This window comes from Dermacentor albipictus, chromosome 2 (genome assembly GCF_038994185.2).
Source record: "Dermacentor albipictus isolate Rhodes 1998 colony chromosome 2, USDA_Dalb.pri_finalv2, whole genome shotgun sequence".
Lineage (NCBI taxonomy): Eukaryota > Metazoa > Arthropoda > Arachnida > Ixodida > Ixodidae > Dermacentor > Dermacentor albipictus.
Window position 1 is genome coordinate 134,677,752 of NC_091822.1, and position 17,751 is coordinate 134,695,502.

Sequence of the window (17,751 nt, forward strand, 5' to 3'; positions counted from 1 at the left end):
AAGATTGACCGTCAAAAGGTTAAATTGCAACTTCGACTGCTTGTATTCCCTCCGAACTTCCGCACTGAGTAGAGAGATAACGTGAGAGTTTCAAAGCTTTTTGTTCCGCGCTCGCGATAAGCTTGACTTCAGAGAAATAACAGTACGCGGAACCAATGGATTGGGTTTATGTTGCTTATATCTTCTGCGGCACCAAGTGAGATAAGCAATATTTCGCAACGAATTTAATATAACTCGAGATGTAGTTTACGTTATCTACTAAGGCCATTGAGCTAGAGGATATTCTATACAATCGACGTTTGGCCAGTCATCAGCTTTATTAAGTTTGTAAACGTGTGTTGATTGGACTTTCGATACAACTTTCAGCAGTACTACCATTAATTTACCCTTATTTACTGCCTTATGCTATTGTGTCGAGTCGTTGGTTTGTATCCATTCTTCCATTACGTTAGGTTATGTTTGACATCGGCAGGAATGACTTCCGCATGATAACTAATTATTTTATGTGGAACCGCTCATACCAACTCGTTGACGAGGTCCCGTTAGCTCGACAAATGGACTTGAGCTGCTGCTTTTCTTGACAATATTGAAATACATCTCTGGTTTCTCAAAGGCATGCAATTGTTGTCAAGGCAGTGACAAGTATGAAGGCAGGTGAATTGTGAGCAGATTTGTTTACTAAAGGAAGTCACACTAAGATCGCGCAGTTGAGTGACGCGGTACGACGCGCAGCTTCACTGCTGGGCTTGGTTCCAAGAGGAGGCGCCTGGGAACAAACTTCACGGGAACCTGAAATAGGGAGAGATACATTTGTGTGATCTATTTCGCTTTCATGTTTCAAGAAATGTTACTTGTTAATGTGATGGTTCGTAAATGACACGAGCGATAGACAGAAGTGCTTATTAAATTCATTTATGACAGAGAAAATACGGAAATGCTGAAAGTGTCATAACACCTAATTCCCTTTACGATTCCATCGGTATTGTGCACTTTGCCCATTCCTCTTGCCTTCTCTACAGGTTGAACTGATGTGCATTCAGTCGATTAGAAGAACTTATTCGCGTTTCGAGCAAGGAGTTTCGCTTTTGCCAAGTGTGCCGCAAGATTTCTTGGAAATACTTGCTCATTCCCCGAACGCGCTCCTTGCAGCGTATAGGGCAAATTTGTACGTGGCCTCACCGCATGTTACTGACGAAGCATCGGGGCGCAGAGGCCAAATTCAAAAATTCATGTTTCACTTGAAACCAAAAGTAAAAATAAAGTGTTGACGGAAGTGTTTCGAATGCCAGAAAGCAGGAGGAGGAGGAGGAGGAGGAAGAAGGGATACACGGAAAGAGAGGGAGGTTAGCCCGTTCTCAGGCAGCCTCGCACTTTATATCATCATATTTTTACGGGAAATATCTGATCGAGCAAATCATGAATTTAATGGACCAAAAGCGACATTTTGTGTTCCTGGCACGTTATTGGATACAACTTCTAAGCGTATAGGTGGTTAAATAATTTTAGTGTGATATAGGTGCCTTGGACAATGGAGTAAATTATTCACAATAAAGAATTGCATAGTACTTTCGTGATAAAAAATTTCAATTTGGTACAGTTTATTTCAAAACTCGGCACTGCTAACGGACTTTAGACTGAAGTTGCAAATATGCACTTTTACATACAGAGGACGAATAATTGTACGTTAACTAGGCGAAGTTTTCCAGCGTTAGGCGCTGAAACAGCTTTCATAATAATGTGTGCAAAAGCATGTTTTGCGTACATGAGCAAACATAGGAAGCACGTCATCAGTAGAAATTTTTTTTTCAGCAAAGAGAGAGAGAGAGAAAATAATGCAGAGAAAGGCAGTTTTTTCAGCAAAGTTCCCCTAAACATGTTTTTTCAGCAAAGATGTTTAGGGGAATCGCACTGAACTGACAGCGAATACTAAGTAGCCATACTGTTGAAGCAAAATCTGAGATCGTCGTGCGACATGTCGAGTACACTTAACTTGAAATGATCCACGTGCTATCATAAATTATCAGTACCCAGAGCCAACATGAAAATGCGCTTCATTTGCTACGTAGCGAGTGAACAAACGCTTGTGTATGAGAAAATGTAAAATCGAGTACGATGTTTTATTCCCTCTATTTGCGTATCGCTAGCGATGGTAAGTATTGGATTTGCCAATCCACAGCTCCGTTCGATTAATTGCAGTGCTCAGGATTCTTTACCTAAAAGACAGCACTTCCCAAATACCTACCACAGCCAAACAAATCACAAAGTATCTATCGGTGCCATTTCGATGGATCTTCTCCCCTGTTTTTTTTGCTTCCCTTTTTTGTGCTTTTATTTTTGACGCCAAATAGCGCGATCATGGTTGCGGTTTCCGCGACGTCTGACCAAATTGGTGGTCGCATGTCGCAAGGCGTCTGCCACGAGTGCGATTTCGATTTTCGTCGCTTGCGATGAAAATTGCACGTCTGGTCCGTAGTAAATTGAACCGTGTGAAAGGACCTTTACACACACAATTGCTCGCCTGACACAAAGATGTTGATCCGACTCATTCATAACGCTGTAGAGAACTCCAAGCGATGGTGGTTATCCAGTTACCTGCAAAATCATTCGCATAATATCGACCCCCTCAGTGCATGCAACCTGCATAATCAAAGCGATAGCTTTCTTTAGCTACTTCGCACATTTGGGGTGGACGTCGGCTGGTCTCATACAATACCGTCGTGCCAAGTAGGCAACTTCGGTCACAGAATATGTGCCATGATGACTTGCTATATGGGCTTGTTTACTCTAAGGTCTAGCGCACAGAGAAAGCGCAAATATGGAGGAGAAGAGCAAGGAACCTGATTGGTTGGCACGCGGATGACGTCACGCAATAAGGGAAAGGAGGTGATGATGGCGCGTGCCAAATGCGAGCGCCCATACGCAGCACTAACCTCCTCGTCGAGCGCGGCCGCTTGGTGGATAGCCATTGCACTGGATCAGGACAACATTCATTTGGGCTAGATGGCGCATACTGGAATTAGGAAGGAACAGAGCCAACTACCACGATCACGATGATCACCCTGTCGAGATCGTCGTAGAGTGCGCTGTTCCTTCATAATTCATTGCACTGAAGTTGCAACCAGGATAATATGGATACTGGTGGTTGCTACGGTGCATCGACTGGGGTGCGGTAATTACCGCAAGATATACTTCGTCGTGGTATCATTTGGCATTTCAGCTTGCTTCCAGATTTCTACTTCGTGTCTGCTGATCTGTCTATAAAGTTTTCTGGTTCACAGATGGCAGGGGTCACGCAGCAGGTTAAAGAAAAAAAAAACTATCAGTGACTTTGACGGTAATCTCTTACGATTAATTCTGTCTTTTCGTTTATCTTTGTTGTTTTTGTGCACAGGGAAAGGGTCGCGCTACGCGCAGAACATACCTGAGTGTCAGCGCACCGCTCAAAGCGCACGTCTCTTAGCAAACCGGCGAGGACGCTCTTGGCCTGAACGAGGGCCACACGCAGTCCTATGCAGTTTCGGGGTCCCGCGCCGAACGCCAAAAAACTGTACGGCTTCAGCAGGTCCTTGTTCTCGGGCAAAAATCTGGGCGGCGGAAAGCAATGCAACAGTATAAAATTCAGAACTTACTGCGGGGTTAGGCTGGTAGTGCGATTCCGACGCAGGGCAGAAAAGGAGAACCACATTGAACAATACCTGCCTTAAACATTTGTCCTCGTAAGGTAGGCATGGCGCCCACGAATTCACTTTGTCTTCGCTGGGACCATTGATGTTATTTTTTATTCGGTGGTCATATAGGTGGACCTTATCCACTTTGGAGGCATCGTGTTTCTCTGACGAAAAATGTGGGCTGATCCCGAAGCCACTGCACTCTCACACAGCGTCTGAAAGCGCTAGCTGTCACGTGGGACGAATTCAACAAACTGGAACGTCACACATGCACCGAATGCACCGAAAGAGCGACTCTGGTAGGAAAAAAAAAAGCATGCCTGTGATTGCGGTTGGATCGCATCATCGGTCACGCATTTTCTACAGAATTACAAGTAGAATTCTTGAACATTGGAGGTATCTCAGAAAATAAAATTCAAGAGTATGCTATCGCATACGTACGGAGCTAGAAGTGCTAAGTTCTGGCTTAGCGTTTTCTTATTCAATCAGCATTTTTCATCTCTAAGGAAAAACATTTTGGAAGCACCGTTTTCACAACGTTGAGTAAATTTTCCCTTTTTGGGTATTTTTTCTACTCGGAGCCCCCTGTCTTGAACACTGTTATAGGTTAGGGAGCCGTGGAGGAATTTTTACTTCTTCCAAGACGGTTCTATCAATAAATTCTTACTACATTGTAAGCGCTTTTCCTATTCTTCATTCTGTTCATTGTAGCTACTGAATTTATTTTTGTCTAGGCCAACACCTCCTTGCTCAATAATCTATATAAAGCTTTTGTAAACTTCGACTTAGATTCCAGAATTTCTTTAGGAGCCGTCGACACTGGACAAGTGGTGCACGCCGGTAACGCCAGCATCAAAAGACGGTGCTGTAGCCACTGGCACCCTCTGCTGCAGTCGCTCCCTGCTACAGCTCGGTCCTAGTGGTACGCCATTTTCTCCGCATTTAATGCGTGCAGCGCGGGGACAGCCATTGCTCTTTTCGGTTCGCTATCAGCGAGACGCTGGCACTGAGTACACGGTTTTCAGTACAGTTGTGTCAGCGAGCCGGAGCGTGTGCGCGGCTGCCACTGCGCACTGATAAAAAGATATAATTTTCTTTTTTGTTGCTCTGTGTTGTTTACTGTAATCTTGGTCAGCTTACATTCAGCGAAGGATTTTTGTAATTGACTTTTTTTATTTTCCGATTACTCATATTTGGGGTGTCGCCTTAGAATTTAAGCAGGCGTAGGCAAGAGTAAATATGGTAATAATCATTACCATAGACCTGATCTTATACCGAGGGCCCTGTCTGAGAATTATCGAATAGTTCAATGGGTTCTGCCTTTGTCACACGAGAGGCGGAGGTGCGGGCTACATTTATCAAAATGATGGAAGGCTTGCTGGGATCTTAGGCGGACATTATGGTCTGAAAGGCAGCGTTAATGTCCAGAGACGATACAAGAGCTGTGCCGGAGGCAATGTATTAGGAGAGTGGTGTAGGAATTCCCGAGATTGCTCACATAAATTTTTTTTTGTAGATAAGAAACACGTTATATAATGCCACTTGACGTTCAGTCAATTCCCGCAGGGGGTATGAGCTATCAGTAGAGGAAAACCAAATCAAATGAGCGCCTAATTTCAAATGGCAAGTATTGGGACTCCTCCCTCAATTTTATAGTGGTACCAGCGCGAGGTGGCCGAGTTTCTTCCTTATTATTACTATTATTTTCTTTCGCTTCAAACACAGGCGGGAAGGGACGGTAGTCGAAAGAAAAGAAACAAGACTAACAGAAAGAAAAGTAATGCAAAAAGTGAAAAGACTATATGCGTTGCCCTGGTCACACCTGCATGTTCAACAAATGAGACCAGCTAAAGAAGAGAGAAATGCAGAGCCCACCTTTCAGGTTTGAAAGTGTAAGGATCTGGGTGAAACTCTGGATTGTAGTGAACGCCTGTCAAGGGTATCTCGATGCACATTCCCGGCTTGAAATCTATTCCATACAGTGTCGTTTCCTGGTTGCAGCGTCTTGTCAGGCTGCATAAAAGGTACGGGATTAAAAGAAGCAAAGCCCAAAATCAGACCTATAACATACAGCGGACTGAAAACAGATTGTAAATACAGAAAAATTACATGCAGCTTGTATGTGGAATAGAACAATTCTGTACAGCTCTGGAAAACAATGCAAGTAGTATCGTTGCTCACAGGAAGTATATCTGCCTTTTCTACATATAAAATTTGCTTAGTCGAGGTGGCCTGAGGGAGGAAAGCGTGTATCATTTTCGAAAACATTGACATTAGAAGTTTGCAAGCTACCTTGATGACTGATGCTGCATAGCAATCCCAAGAAAATTTACTGAGGTCATTAAAGCGCGTGCTTTCGATATGAAGACAACGTGCATTGCGGTCACCTAACCTGATTATGCAGCAACCATCTCATCACTAACCTCGACTCCATCTCAAGAAGGAGATTAAAGCAAATTCTTCAACCTCAAGCTTAAACCTCGCGGTTTCGAAATGTTCTCTAGTATTTATTCTAGTGTCAGGTTCATTCTACCGAGCAACTCCACAGCTTCAACCTCAAATTGCGCACTTCTTAAAAAATTTACTTCTCCACGCGAAAATATTGGTACGCTGGTTGTGCCCCAGCAAGAACTGGTTGGCTGTCAAAGCTCTACCGTGTTTTCTTGTGGTCAAAGATTTGATGCGCTCCTGCAAAGTAACTTAAGTTGCTTTTCTCCATGTTCCTATGGCTTTTTTTATTGTGTTGCTCTTATACTCTTACAACCTGCTCGGTTATGTTATTCATGATCCACGGAGTTGTTTTGGTGATGTCTTGTTATTTTAGTTATTCTATTATAGCTTTATTGTTTACTTTTCTTCAGAATGGTTTGGAAACCTCTCCGTGGTCAAACTTGTCATCTTTAAAAGCTTCTAAATGAAGGAAGCCAGCCCTTGTTAGCTCTATCCTTAAGCAAGAACCTCGACCTGAATTTCAAGTTGCGAGGTTGACCTCTCGAAAGAGACTCATATTCATTTGATTGTCAGATAAATTCCACCCTCGAACAAATTTCTCAGCCTTAAGCTTTATTACTTAGGTTGACATCAAGGAAAATTCACTCATATTTGCTCTGCCACCAGGTACATGCTTACTACAGAGATTTTACAGAGATACTACAGAGATACTACAGAGTTTTCAAAACATCTCGTGTAATGTCGTGCAGCAGATCACTTAAGTATTCACCGCCGCCTTCGCAACATGTGTAACTTGGGGGAATAACAAATTGAGCGATGTTGATATGGTAGGTTTTTATCTGTTTGCTTTTATCAGAAGTTAAAGGACTCGATTTTTTGTAACAAATGAAAAGGCAGTTTTCTTAGCAGTGTATTGAGGGCTGTTTGCAAAATTTTCAGGTGAAATGCAATTGAACAAAATAAAAATAAGTTAAAATTATTTAAACTGATGTTTTACGTGAAAAATCTAGAATATGATATCAAGACGTACCTTAGTGGGAGACCCCGAAATAATTTCTACCATGCGGATTTTTTACCGTGTATCTCAATTTAACAACACGAACTTTTTACGTTACGCCCCCATCGAAAGCATAAAAAGATAGAATAACCACGCAGGATGTGCGACGTTTCTTATAGCATATGTAGCTGCGCCAGCTTTTGATTTTCATTCTCTTTTAATGAAGAATGTTCTAGGAACAACATATTGATCCAAATGTTCGGCATTGTGTGTAGCAGACAAAGAAAAGAATTCACCGTTTAAGATTTGCTTCTTTTTCTGCAATTTAGCTAATCAATGTACCTTTGTAAAGGGCAAGAACAAATACATAGACACGTTTGCAAAACGTTTGCTGCGACATAAGTATTTGTGGTATTTCCTTGCTTGAGCCGGTGATTTCTCTGAGCATTTGCGGGTAATAAAGAGCCCGTGAGCTGAAACAATGGTATTTAGTTTTTAATAAAAGCTTTGGAAAACAGTGAAAAGCTTTACGAAGCAACCACACGTTTGCATGCTGCGCCCGTTTACGTCCACATTTTTCTTTGCTCTCTGCTTAGCGAAGGCTGTGTGGGAGTATGACGGAAACTCGAGAATATTCTCCTAAGCGTATTGTAATAATATTTGGGGTTTTACGTGCCAAAACCACTTTCTGATTATGAGACACGCCGTAGTGGAGGACTCCGGAAATTTTGACCACCTGGGGTTCTTTAACGTGCACCTAAATCTAAGCACACGGGTGTTTTCGCATTTCGCCCCCATCGAAATGCGGCCGCCGTGGCCGGGATTCGATCCCGCGACCTTCGTGCTCAGCAGCCCAACACCATAGCCACTGAGCAACCACGGCTGGTCCTAAGCGTATTGTACTTGGTGCATGTAATCCTGTGCTGTTTCTCTTTCTGTGCGTGTTTCTAGTCCTAAGTCATTAGCAAAAAAGGACAAAAATATAAAAGAAACTGAAACTAAATTTTTAATAACCATAAATATTTACAAAGAGGATTCTATACAAGCAAGACCCAGACATCATCTGTTAGGGGTTCGTAGATTAAGAAAATTATATTATGAAATTCGATTTACCAAAAAAGAAGCGGATAAATGAAATCGTTATTTAATACAGTATAAGATAGGCGTCTCAGCAATTAACGAAGAAACAATAAAAATTAATGCTCCGAATTGGCGTTTCATCATTGAGAATGAACGGTTTGATGGAGAAGCTGATGTAAGCCTTAATCAAAGTTGTAATAAGCAATGTCGTCCGGGCTGATTATGAAAAAAAATAACAGTTTGGTTTTGGTGGGTACATGGACCTTTGCTAAAATTTAGTGGCAGGTACCACTTCAACAATGTCAGCGGCGTAACCTTTAAGTACGTAACTGTGAAGAGCTACGAAGCATTGATTGCGGTGAAAGCTAGCCGCGACTGATAACGCACTTTGAGCAAACTGGCTGCTAGTCACATGTCCATGTTTACAGTGTAAATATCATGTGTACTGAACATTAACCGCTGACATCGCCGTTAGATGTTACTATAACTAAGCATGCTAGAAAGCGCTCGTTGTTAAAACTTGTACTTACAATGAATCCGGCGTATACATGCGGAGGGATTCTTTCACGGCAGCCTCGAGGAGTGGCATGGCGTTGAGGGCTTCGAAGGTCATTCCCTGCTACGAAACGACCCCGAAAAACCAAGACGTTTGCTTGCGTGCTGGTTGTTCTTGACAAAAATACTGCATGTTTTTTGGCTTTGCCTAAATTAGGTATCATGGCCTTATGCCAATTGATGTCATATTTTTGCCAGGCTCTCGCATCACCACTGCCACAGACTAACACAATATACTATACCATCTACTGAATGTAGCGACAAGCTAACGTAAAAGCGTCTAAATATAAACGAGTGGGTGTTAAGCGTCTAGCGCGTGTGCGTTATGTCGTGCTCTTTATATGGTCGCGAAATGTTTCCTTACTCATAGAAATTATTTCCATCCTATAAGTAATGTGTTGCGCACTTATGCATGGTTCCTATGAAAAGTCATGGTAAAGTGTAATCTGCAACCACAATGAGAACGGGTGAAGTGAAAGGCTGTTTGCTTTCCCCCAAGTCTTCGTGAAGATACGTTTGATGTCAAAATTCTAAATCCAGATGTAGAGCGGTTCTCGGTAGCCGCAGGTCATGTCATGTATTTTCTGTGATGCTTCAAGATCCCTTATGTGAATAAGGAAGAGGGTAGCTCTTCTAGTTCCCGACATCCTTGGATGGCCGCGATCACTGAGGCAATCAGCTTTGTAGCAAAATAATGACGCCGTGGTTTCAAACGTTGGGCCAGCTTCAACCAATCAGAAGTGCGGCTATGCGAAAGGCACATCAGCCCGTGCCTTCACCCTTTCCATGTAAAAGCACCGTGCAGCGCGAGCTGAACCGCTGAAACACGTTACTAATAGCTTTTGCTCCCCATGTAAGTTATTTTGAATCACAGTGTACGTGCGCTTGTGCATCTCCGAGAGCTCGAGCTTACCTTGCTTACGGCTTCGTCGATTTCTTCGACCAGCCTGTCCTGGTATTCGGGAGAGAGTGCGAGGTTGTATGCTGTGAAGGTGAGTGCTATGGCTACGCCGTCACTGCCGGCAATGAAAAACACCATGATTTCCGCAGCCACGTCCTTCATTTCAGATTCTAAAACAGAGGAGAAAAACATGCTCGCCCACAGCTACATGCACACGTTGAACAACACAGTCGACTCGGCAAACTGCGATGCTTTAGATACGTGCTTTCTGTTTCTACGAACTATTAATATATACCCACGCGCGAGAAAGTAACGTCGGAGCCAAATTCTCAAGCAGCACTTAGTAGTGATCAGGGCCTGTATTCACAAATAGCCCCTAATTAGAATTGTTCGTGATCGAATAAAAAATATTCGGCAGAGTCGCTTAAAAATGGTTACGTGTGGGAATGCGAAAGCGTTACACCATTGGTAGACCTTTGAATGCGATGAACACGCTAATTTTATGCACTCATGACGTGGCGCCACCTCCCCGCTGGCTGCGCCGTCCCATGCCAAATGACGCCCGCACTAGGCCGCACATTTAGTGATCCATATGGCTGGGACGTTACATGTGCAATTAGGCATGCACTAGACACACCTTTAGTTAATAATAACCATGGAACCAATGTGGCGTCGGGGAAGCGTTCTCGTCTCGCACCCCGGTGGCCCAAGCTCGGTTCCCGTACCCATACTGGAACGTACGAAATGTTCTTTTCAAAGCAATCTATTTACTTTGTTTGTAGGAACCTCGCTGAGAAATTTGACGTAAATTTGCGAATTTTTTATTTGTTTTTACTCTTGTGCCGTGGGCCATTTTTGGGACCATCATTCGGTCACGCAGCCGACTACGCCGCCGGATTTTCGCATAATAGTGCATATAAGGCTTTCGCGCTCAAAAGAAATTCTAAAATTTGACTAGGGTTTCCCGGAGTTATCAATTCAATGCAGTGTGGGAAGCTTGAAAAAGAGCGAATCTTTCATATTCGTATCAGTCAGAGTGCAAACACAGAATACATTCTTTTTGAGAGTTCTTGAGAAAGTTGATAGCAATTAAGGATAACGAAATATAGTAAAGTGACTTGGGCTCATTATTGCAATAGCTATTATACAGACACTCCTAGCGCATTTCTGGCGTCGGCGTTGTCATTGCCAAAAATGACTAAAGCCAGTTTACCTGCATTTGAGGTCAGTGGGCACGCTTGCGATCACGTAAAACTGGAAAGCGCTCGTTCTCGTCTGCCGTGTCTTATTCGCGTGTATTTGTACTTTTTTGCGCTATATGTGGAAGTAACAATGTTAGACCAACTAACCCAGCAGACGGTCCTTCCTAAAGGGTGAAATGTGGGGAGGCAGCGCGGAACAGAAAGGGGGGGGGGGCTGCTTCTACTCCACCAGCAACTTCGTACTTTGGGTGGTCGCGGTGGTGGTGGTGGAAAAACTTTATTAATTATTGAGAGGGAAGAGGGGAGTAAGGAAAAGGGTAGGGTGGGAGGGAAGCGGTTGGGTGGGTCCCTATTCCAGGACACCAGTGATCCTGGCTACTCTCTCCGCCTGGTCCAAGAGGCCCCTTTGGGCCCCCAGCCCCGGCCGGGCGAGGAGGATCTCCCACGGCTCCCTATTGTAGGCAAGCATCTCAGGCGAGTTCGCTTCTCGTGGTCTTTCTGTACATTCCCACGTCACATGTGGCAGCGACGGCCATGCACCGCACCATGGACAAGCGCTGGCATGTAGTGTGGGATTTATGTGGTTTGCTCTTCCCAAGTGGGGATAGGTGTGCGTCTGTATTCGTCTGTATGCGCGGGCTTCTTGTACCCCCAGTTGCCGATGCGGGGGGGCAAGGCGCTCTCTCGTGCGACGTTGGTGTTCGAGGATGTCTCGGGCTGTAAGTGGACAGTCTTGGAAAGGGCTGTGGTTCCCCGCTCGGTTTGTGAGTTCTCGAGCTAGGGAGTGTGCCCTCTCATTGCCTGGGATGCCCTCGTGTCCTGGACACCATATGATTGAATGCTCTTCGTGGAGCGCGTCGCCTAAAATTCTCAGCGCGATTCGTGGCAATCTGCCTTGCACGTACATTCTGCATGCTGCTTGAGAGTCGGAGATAACCAGTGCCGAGTGCCCGGTGCTGTCGCTGTGTTTGATTGCCATCGCGATTGCTGAAGCTTCAGCAGTGGCTGTGCATGTTGTATTTATTGAGGCCGTTATTTCGGCTCTTTTCCGCTGGGTGTTGCGAACTGCTACAATGACGTGTCCTCTAGCAGTCCGAGCGGCGTCCGTGTATTGCACTTCTTGATTATTTCCAAAGCTTTTGATGAGTTGCTTGGCTCTGGCTTGTCTTCGGCCTTTGTGGTATTCGGGATTCATGTTCTTTGGTATCGGTGTGGCTTGTATTTGCTTCCTGATGGGGCCTGGTATCTGATGGATTTGGTCAGTGCAATATTGCGGTTTCACCGAATATCTTAGTTCAGTCAGTAGTTGTTGTCCGGCTTGTGTGAGACACAGGCGCTCTGTCTGATTTATCATAACCGCTGCCTTGAGCTCTTCAAAGGTGTTGTAAACTCCTGTGTCGTGTAGTCTTTCATTTGCGGTGTTCACCGGTAATCCTAGCGCCACCTTGTACGCGCACCGTATGATCTGGTCCACCATCTTGATTTCTGTGCGATTTAAGTTCTGATAGGGAAGAGCATATGTTATCCGGCTGATGACAAAAGCTTGAACGAGTCGTATGGTTTCGTTTTCGTATAGGCCTCTCCCTTTCTTTGTGATTCGTCCTATTAGTCTTGCTATTTGCTTCGTTGTCGCTTTCAGGGTCGCGATAGTGTGATCCGCTCGCCTGTTGCTTTGGATCCAGAGGCCCAACACACGAACCTTGGTCTTTTCTGGAAGCATTCGGTTCTCTAGTTGGAGGTGTAGGTTTGGCCTGTTAAGGGTGGTCGCGGGTGCCGTATGTTGAAAGCGATCTGCAGACGGCTCATAACTTTGTGCGTGCTGTGTTCTCGCCGATCTGTTTGCGTTGAAGCAATGGACAGCACGAAGGTCACTTCGCTCGCTGCTGCTGCCGCGCTTGCTCGCGCGTGCGTTTTGACAGCGAATGTTTTTTTTTAAGTTAGAAATACTGTCAACCCTCAGTTGAGGGTCATAACAGGGAGGGATGTTACATATACGTTCATACAAGACAGCCAGATACAAAAGAAATATGCACATGCACTACAGTGTCCTACGGATACAATACAAGATACTATATACAGACTCTAAGACATGTATTCAAATGTTCAACCCGCTGCCGCACGCACACAAACAGAAAAAAGGAAAAAGAGAAAAAAAGAAAAGAAAAACACTTTACAATATCCACATGGTACAGTTTTAGTAAAGAACCTTGATTGCATTTGTAAACAATACAGTATCAGAACTGCGAACAATTTCTACGGGCAGCTTGTTCCACAGCTCTATTGAATCTGGGAAGAACGAACAACGAAAGGCATTGGTTCGGGACAAGTACGGCTGAATAGCTTCACTATGATTTAAGCGGGAGCTCAGTCTGCCTGGAGGTTTTAAATACAACTCTTTATTAATTTTTAGTTCACCATGAATTATTCGAAATAACGTTTTTACTCTCTGCTTCTTGCACCGATCTTCCAATAATTCAAGACCGCAAGACTTTAACATCACCGAAACGGAGTCCGTCGTTCTATATTTCGAGCAAATAAAGCGCGCCGCCAGGCGTTGCACCTTCTCTATTTTGGCCCACATTACCTTTTGATGGGGCGCCCATGCTACTAACGCATATTCTAGGGATGGTCGAATAAGAGATCTGTAAGCCAGCAGTTTAACATCTTTTGTTGCCCTCCCCAGTTTAGCTCTTAAAAAACCCAATTTCTTCTGTGCAGCAGAGCACACTCTTTCTACTTGATTGTGCCATTTTAAATCATGCGAAATAGAGACACCAAGATATTTGAAACAAGGAACATTAACTAGATTGTCGCCTCGAATATCGTACTGAAAAGTAAAAATATTATTTTTTGCAGTGATATGCGTGTATGCGGTCTTATTAAAATTGATTTGCATTTCCCACTTGTCACAACAACTCCCAAACGCCTGAAGGTTTCGGTTGAGCTTAATCTGATCCTCTAAACAAGATGCCGGCGCAAAAATCAAGCAGTCATCTGCAAAGAGTTTTATCATAGCAGAACTCTCTAAAGCGGTTGCTACATCATTGATGTAAAGCAAAAAAAGTGTTCGCCCTAACACGCACCCCTGTGGTACTCCTGAATATACATCTACAAAACCAGGCTCGGAACCATCAACGCGAACTGCCTGCTTGCGGTTAGTTAAATAATTTTCAATCCATTTTAGAACGTCGCCATTTATACCTGCTTTGTACAGTTTAAAAAGTAATTTACGATGGGGAACCTTATCAAAGGCTTTGGGAAAATCAACGCATATAACATCCATTTGTTCACGGTTGTCCATAGCTTTGTAAAAATCGTGTAATGTCTCAGTGAGCTGTGTCACTGTGGAAAGTCCCCGTCGGAACCCATGCTGGCATGCGCAAATGAGGCCATTTGATTCTAGGAAGATAATTATATGTTTTGCTATGACGTGTTCCATAACTTTGCAGCAAACTGACGTAAGGGATACAGTCTGCAGTCATCGAGTGTGATGTGTTCATGTTTGCTTGTGCGCGCTGACAACATACCTGTTCATTCAGTTAGTAAGCGAATGTTTCCAAGTTTATACGGTCGATAAAACTACTATCCTTGCATCGTGTAGCTGTGTACTAATTTGCTATCGCAATCAATGCATTGTCTTTCAGGTGAAATTGCGGCTTTCTTTCACGAAGTCTTAAATGTCCACGCTGCATAACGTGAAACCAATAAAAGTGTGAGAATGATACCACCTGTTTCCGATTTTTGTCGCAAGTGCCCAGGTAGCAGGTGGAAATATTCCGCTTAGCTATTTTAATAGAGTATGTTTTTCTCACTTTAACTGACAGTCGAAAGCCAGTCTTACCTGCAGTTTATGTCAGTGAGCGCGCTTGTGATTATTTACAACTGGAAACGAAAGTTTGTGTTGTTTCTTTCACATGGTTTTGCACGCTGGACGCTGAGTATGTAAACTGGATGCAATTCATGGGCAGTTTATTGCCCATGGACTTACCCGTTAACTTTTGACCGCTTCTGTTTTTCATTTCTACCACGGTGTCTAAACACAGTTGAAGAACATCGTTGTGTCTCTGCAACAAAATTCAGGCACGAGGACATAAAATTACCATAGCAGAGGCGATTACTGCAGAGGCATTTACTGCTTCGCCTAGAGTTGAAATTCAAGTGTATGCTTGCTAACAAGTACATAAGTTATAGCACATAAACGGGCACGAAAGACTAATTAGGTCAAGCTAAAGTGATAAAATAATGTCCTAAATTGTTGAATGCGTCGGTTTTGCCGACGACGCGGCTTTCACATGCAGGAAGATGATCAGACCGTAGGGTGACATTGCCGATGCCACTGAGTAAATATGATAGGACCTCATATTATTTAACGTGTCGCATGCACAATTCGTACAATAAACCACGGACAGTAAAAGAGTAACTAGATTTCGCTAAATATAAAAGAAACTACAGCTTCTATCATTCCATGCTTTGTGTGGATTGGTATGTGTTTGCGCAACTGATCATGGCAGTTTTATTTTTATTACTGGAACGTGGGACTCTGTGTGTGCGACTTTCTGATTTTGTAAAACTAGTCAATAATGCCCGGTCGAGCGGGGCTTCATAGATAACTTGAGCAGCACGTAACACCCAGCGTTCGTTTCTGGCGATTTGAATTGCTAAAATGTCAGTCGCCACTTTGTCTACGACTAAGTAATCTGTTGACATAAATCAAACGTTGCAACGTTTCTAAACCGCTAAAATAAATATATAGATTGATTTAATGATTGTTTGAATATTGTTTTAAATTTTCTCAGGAAATAAAGGTACCATTGACATATGCATACTTCAGAGAACGAGGTCAATATCTATTAGGCAAAGGTACCGGTTCACACCGAATGCCGATAGCATTAATCTATCTCCAAAAACTGCATGTGTAGACTACCATCCCTGTTTATCGCCATATGTTGATAAGTAGCTGTTTACCTCATTGGAAGCCAGTCGTTTCTCCACCATTAGTTTTGCGAAATTAAGTACTTGCTGAGAACCGTAGGTACTCGGAAACTCTATAGGAAGCATCTTGAAAACTCTTGACATGGCGTCTGAAATTTAAAGAAATAAACACAAAAATGTGTATTTAGGCGCCATAAAAGTTGAATTATTATGAATTTATTTGCGAATTCGAACACCGGGTTAGCCTGGTGAATCTTTTTACAGCGTACGCTGCGTATTGAAAAAAAAATGAACAAAAAGAAATTTGCAACGCTTTCACTCCAACTATTTCATAAGATACTTGAATTTCAGTGTAAGAAGTAGAAATTACATAACGTTTAGACCTCATCTTCTGTAAAGAAGATGCTAGTAAATGTCAAATGATTAGTAGGCATGACAATGGTGACGATGTGTGTCTGTGTGATTGCCAGCGTGTGTGTTTTTTGGGTGTCCAATTTTTTCAGTCTATTTTTGACAAAAACTACTTCAAAGAATAAAGCAAATGAAAGAGCTACATCAGTAGTTCTGCTGAGTACGAAGAATTATTATATGTCTGAAATAAAGGTAACAGGTGAGCGGTTCAAAGCCATAAAGAAACTTGAAGCTACGTTATTTTCTTTTTTTTTCAACCAGGCGAAAACCTTCAGTTGAAGATACAACGCCAGGTTTTCGCACGCGATATATTTAATTCGTAAGGTGAATGTCTTTGGTTCTGTTAGCAAATAGCAGTTCTGCAAGAGTTCAGTTAAGATTCTTGTGGCCCTTTCTGGCCGTCTAACAAACGGTCCAGTCAAAAAAGAAAACAGAAATCACTGTCGCAGAAAAGAAGTTCCTGGCGTACGACATAAGTTTCTCTAATTTAGATAGACCTTTCTGAAGTTACGACGGAAACATTCTGCGGCAACGACGAGAATTCTGAAGACGCAGCAGAAGTATTCTTTTGGGACGAGAAGAATTCGTAAGCTGCAGCAGGAACTGCTGTCGCGACAACTGTTTTGATTTTGGTGCGGTAACAGGAACTCTATGCCGTGCCTTTGTAAATTTTCCACTTTTTCTCGCGACCACAAAAGTTTTTCTGAAGTTGCGACGTAGCGCTTTCCGTCGCGACAGTCGTTTCCCTCTTAAAAATTTGTGTCAGCTTTAAATCGGTGGGACACACGGCACACCGCATCTGGCAATGCTGGTGGTACCGATACCGGCATTGTCGCTGACGTGTCCGCTCACTTCTATTTGTTGTTATTGCGCCGTGATGACATGATAGAAACAATTACGCTACTGGAGTCCTTTAAATAAACCACTGATAGAAGCTATGCGTACGGCACCCCACCACCTCCCCACTTCAAAAAAAGGAAGAAAAAAAAGGATTAAAGTTTAAGACAAAATCAATTATAGTCGACAGGAGTTCTTCCGTCATCTGTCTTGTATTTGTTGCTATTCCTGATCGCCTTTTTCTTATGTCATGTTTTATTTTTGAGTTGATAGAAATATTAAAGATAGCCTCTGAAATGCAGCACGATACATGTTTTTTTTTTTTTTGCGCAAGACGTAAGAAATGCATATTGCACAAAATGACAAAATTTAGCAAATAAGCTTTTCATATAACTAGCCACATATTGAAAATTGCGTTATTGAGTTGTCGACGCACATTCACTTGGTACAAATTAAAAAAAGACTAGCACCAGTTTGGAGATCAGCGCTGTTCAACTTGCGTCAGAAATCCACTGTAAACACCTTTTGTTCTCTTTTGGTGCAACGCAGACCACAAATATTTAAAACGCAATTTATTTCATCGCACGTTTTGCGAACACGTTTCGAAACTGGCGTCATCCCCAAACTTTTTTTCAGAATGCATGTGCCTTGCAAGCTCACTAGCTGCAATGCGTAATTCGTACATGTGACGTAATTTAATGCAGGGACATTAAAATG

The 17,751-nt window shown here is 43.1% G+C and overlaps 1 protein-coding gene across 2 annotated transcripts in view; it reads right to left on the reverse strand.

Moving 5' to 3' along the window:
• Positions 1-659: 659 nt before the first annotated feature.
• The window catches only part of LOC135918025 (cytochrome P450 3A41-like), a 43,963-nt gene continuing 26,871 nt past the window's right edge, over positions 660-17,751 (reverse strand). The window contains exons 8-14 of one of the 2 annotated variants that reach the window (XM_065451703.1): positions 15,820-15,935; positions 14,843-14,918; positions 9,665-9,822; positions 8,727-8,812; positions 5,544-5,681; positions 3,422-3,584; positions 660-789 (exon numbers count right to left, since the gene is read on the reverse strand). In XM_065451703.1, coding sequence (XP_065307775.1) covers positions 694-789; positions 3,422-3,584; positions 5,544-5,681; positions 8,727-8,812; positions 9,665-9,822; positions 14,843-14,918; positions 15,820-15,935 — 833 coding nt within the window. In that variant the 3' untranslated portion in view covers positions 660-693. Of the gene's footprint in view, positions 790-3,421; positions 3,585-5,543; positions 5,682-8,726; positions 8,816-9,664; positions 9,823-14,842; positions 14,919-15,819; positions 15,936-17,751 lie in introns of both variants that reach the window. The other variant, XM_065451699.1, reaches the window with a different exon arrangement.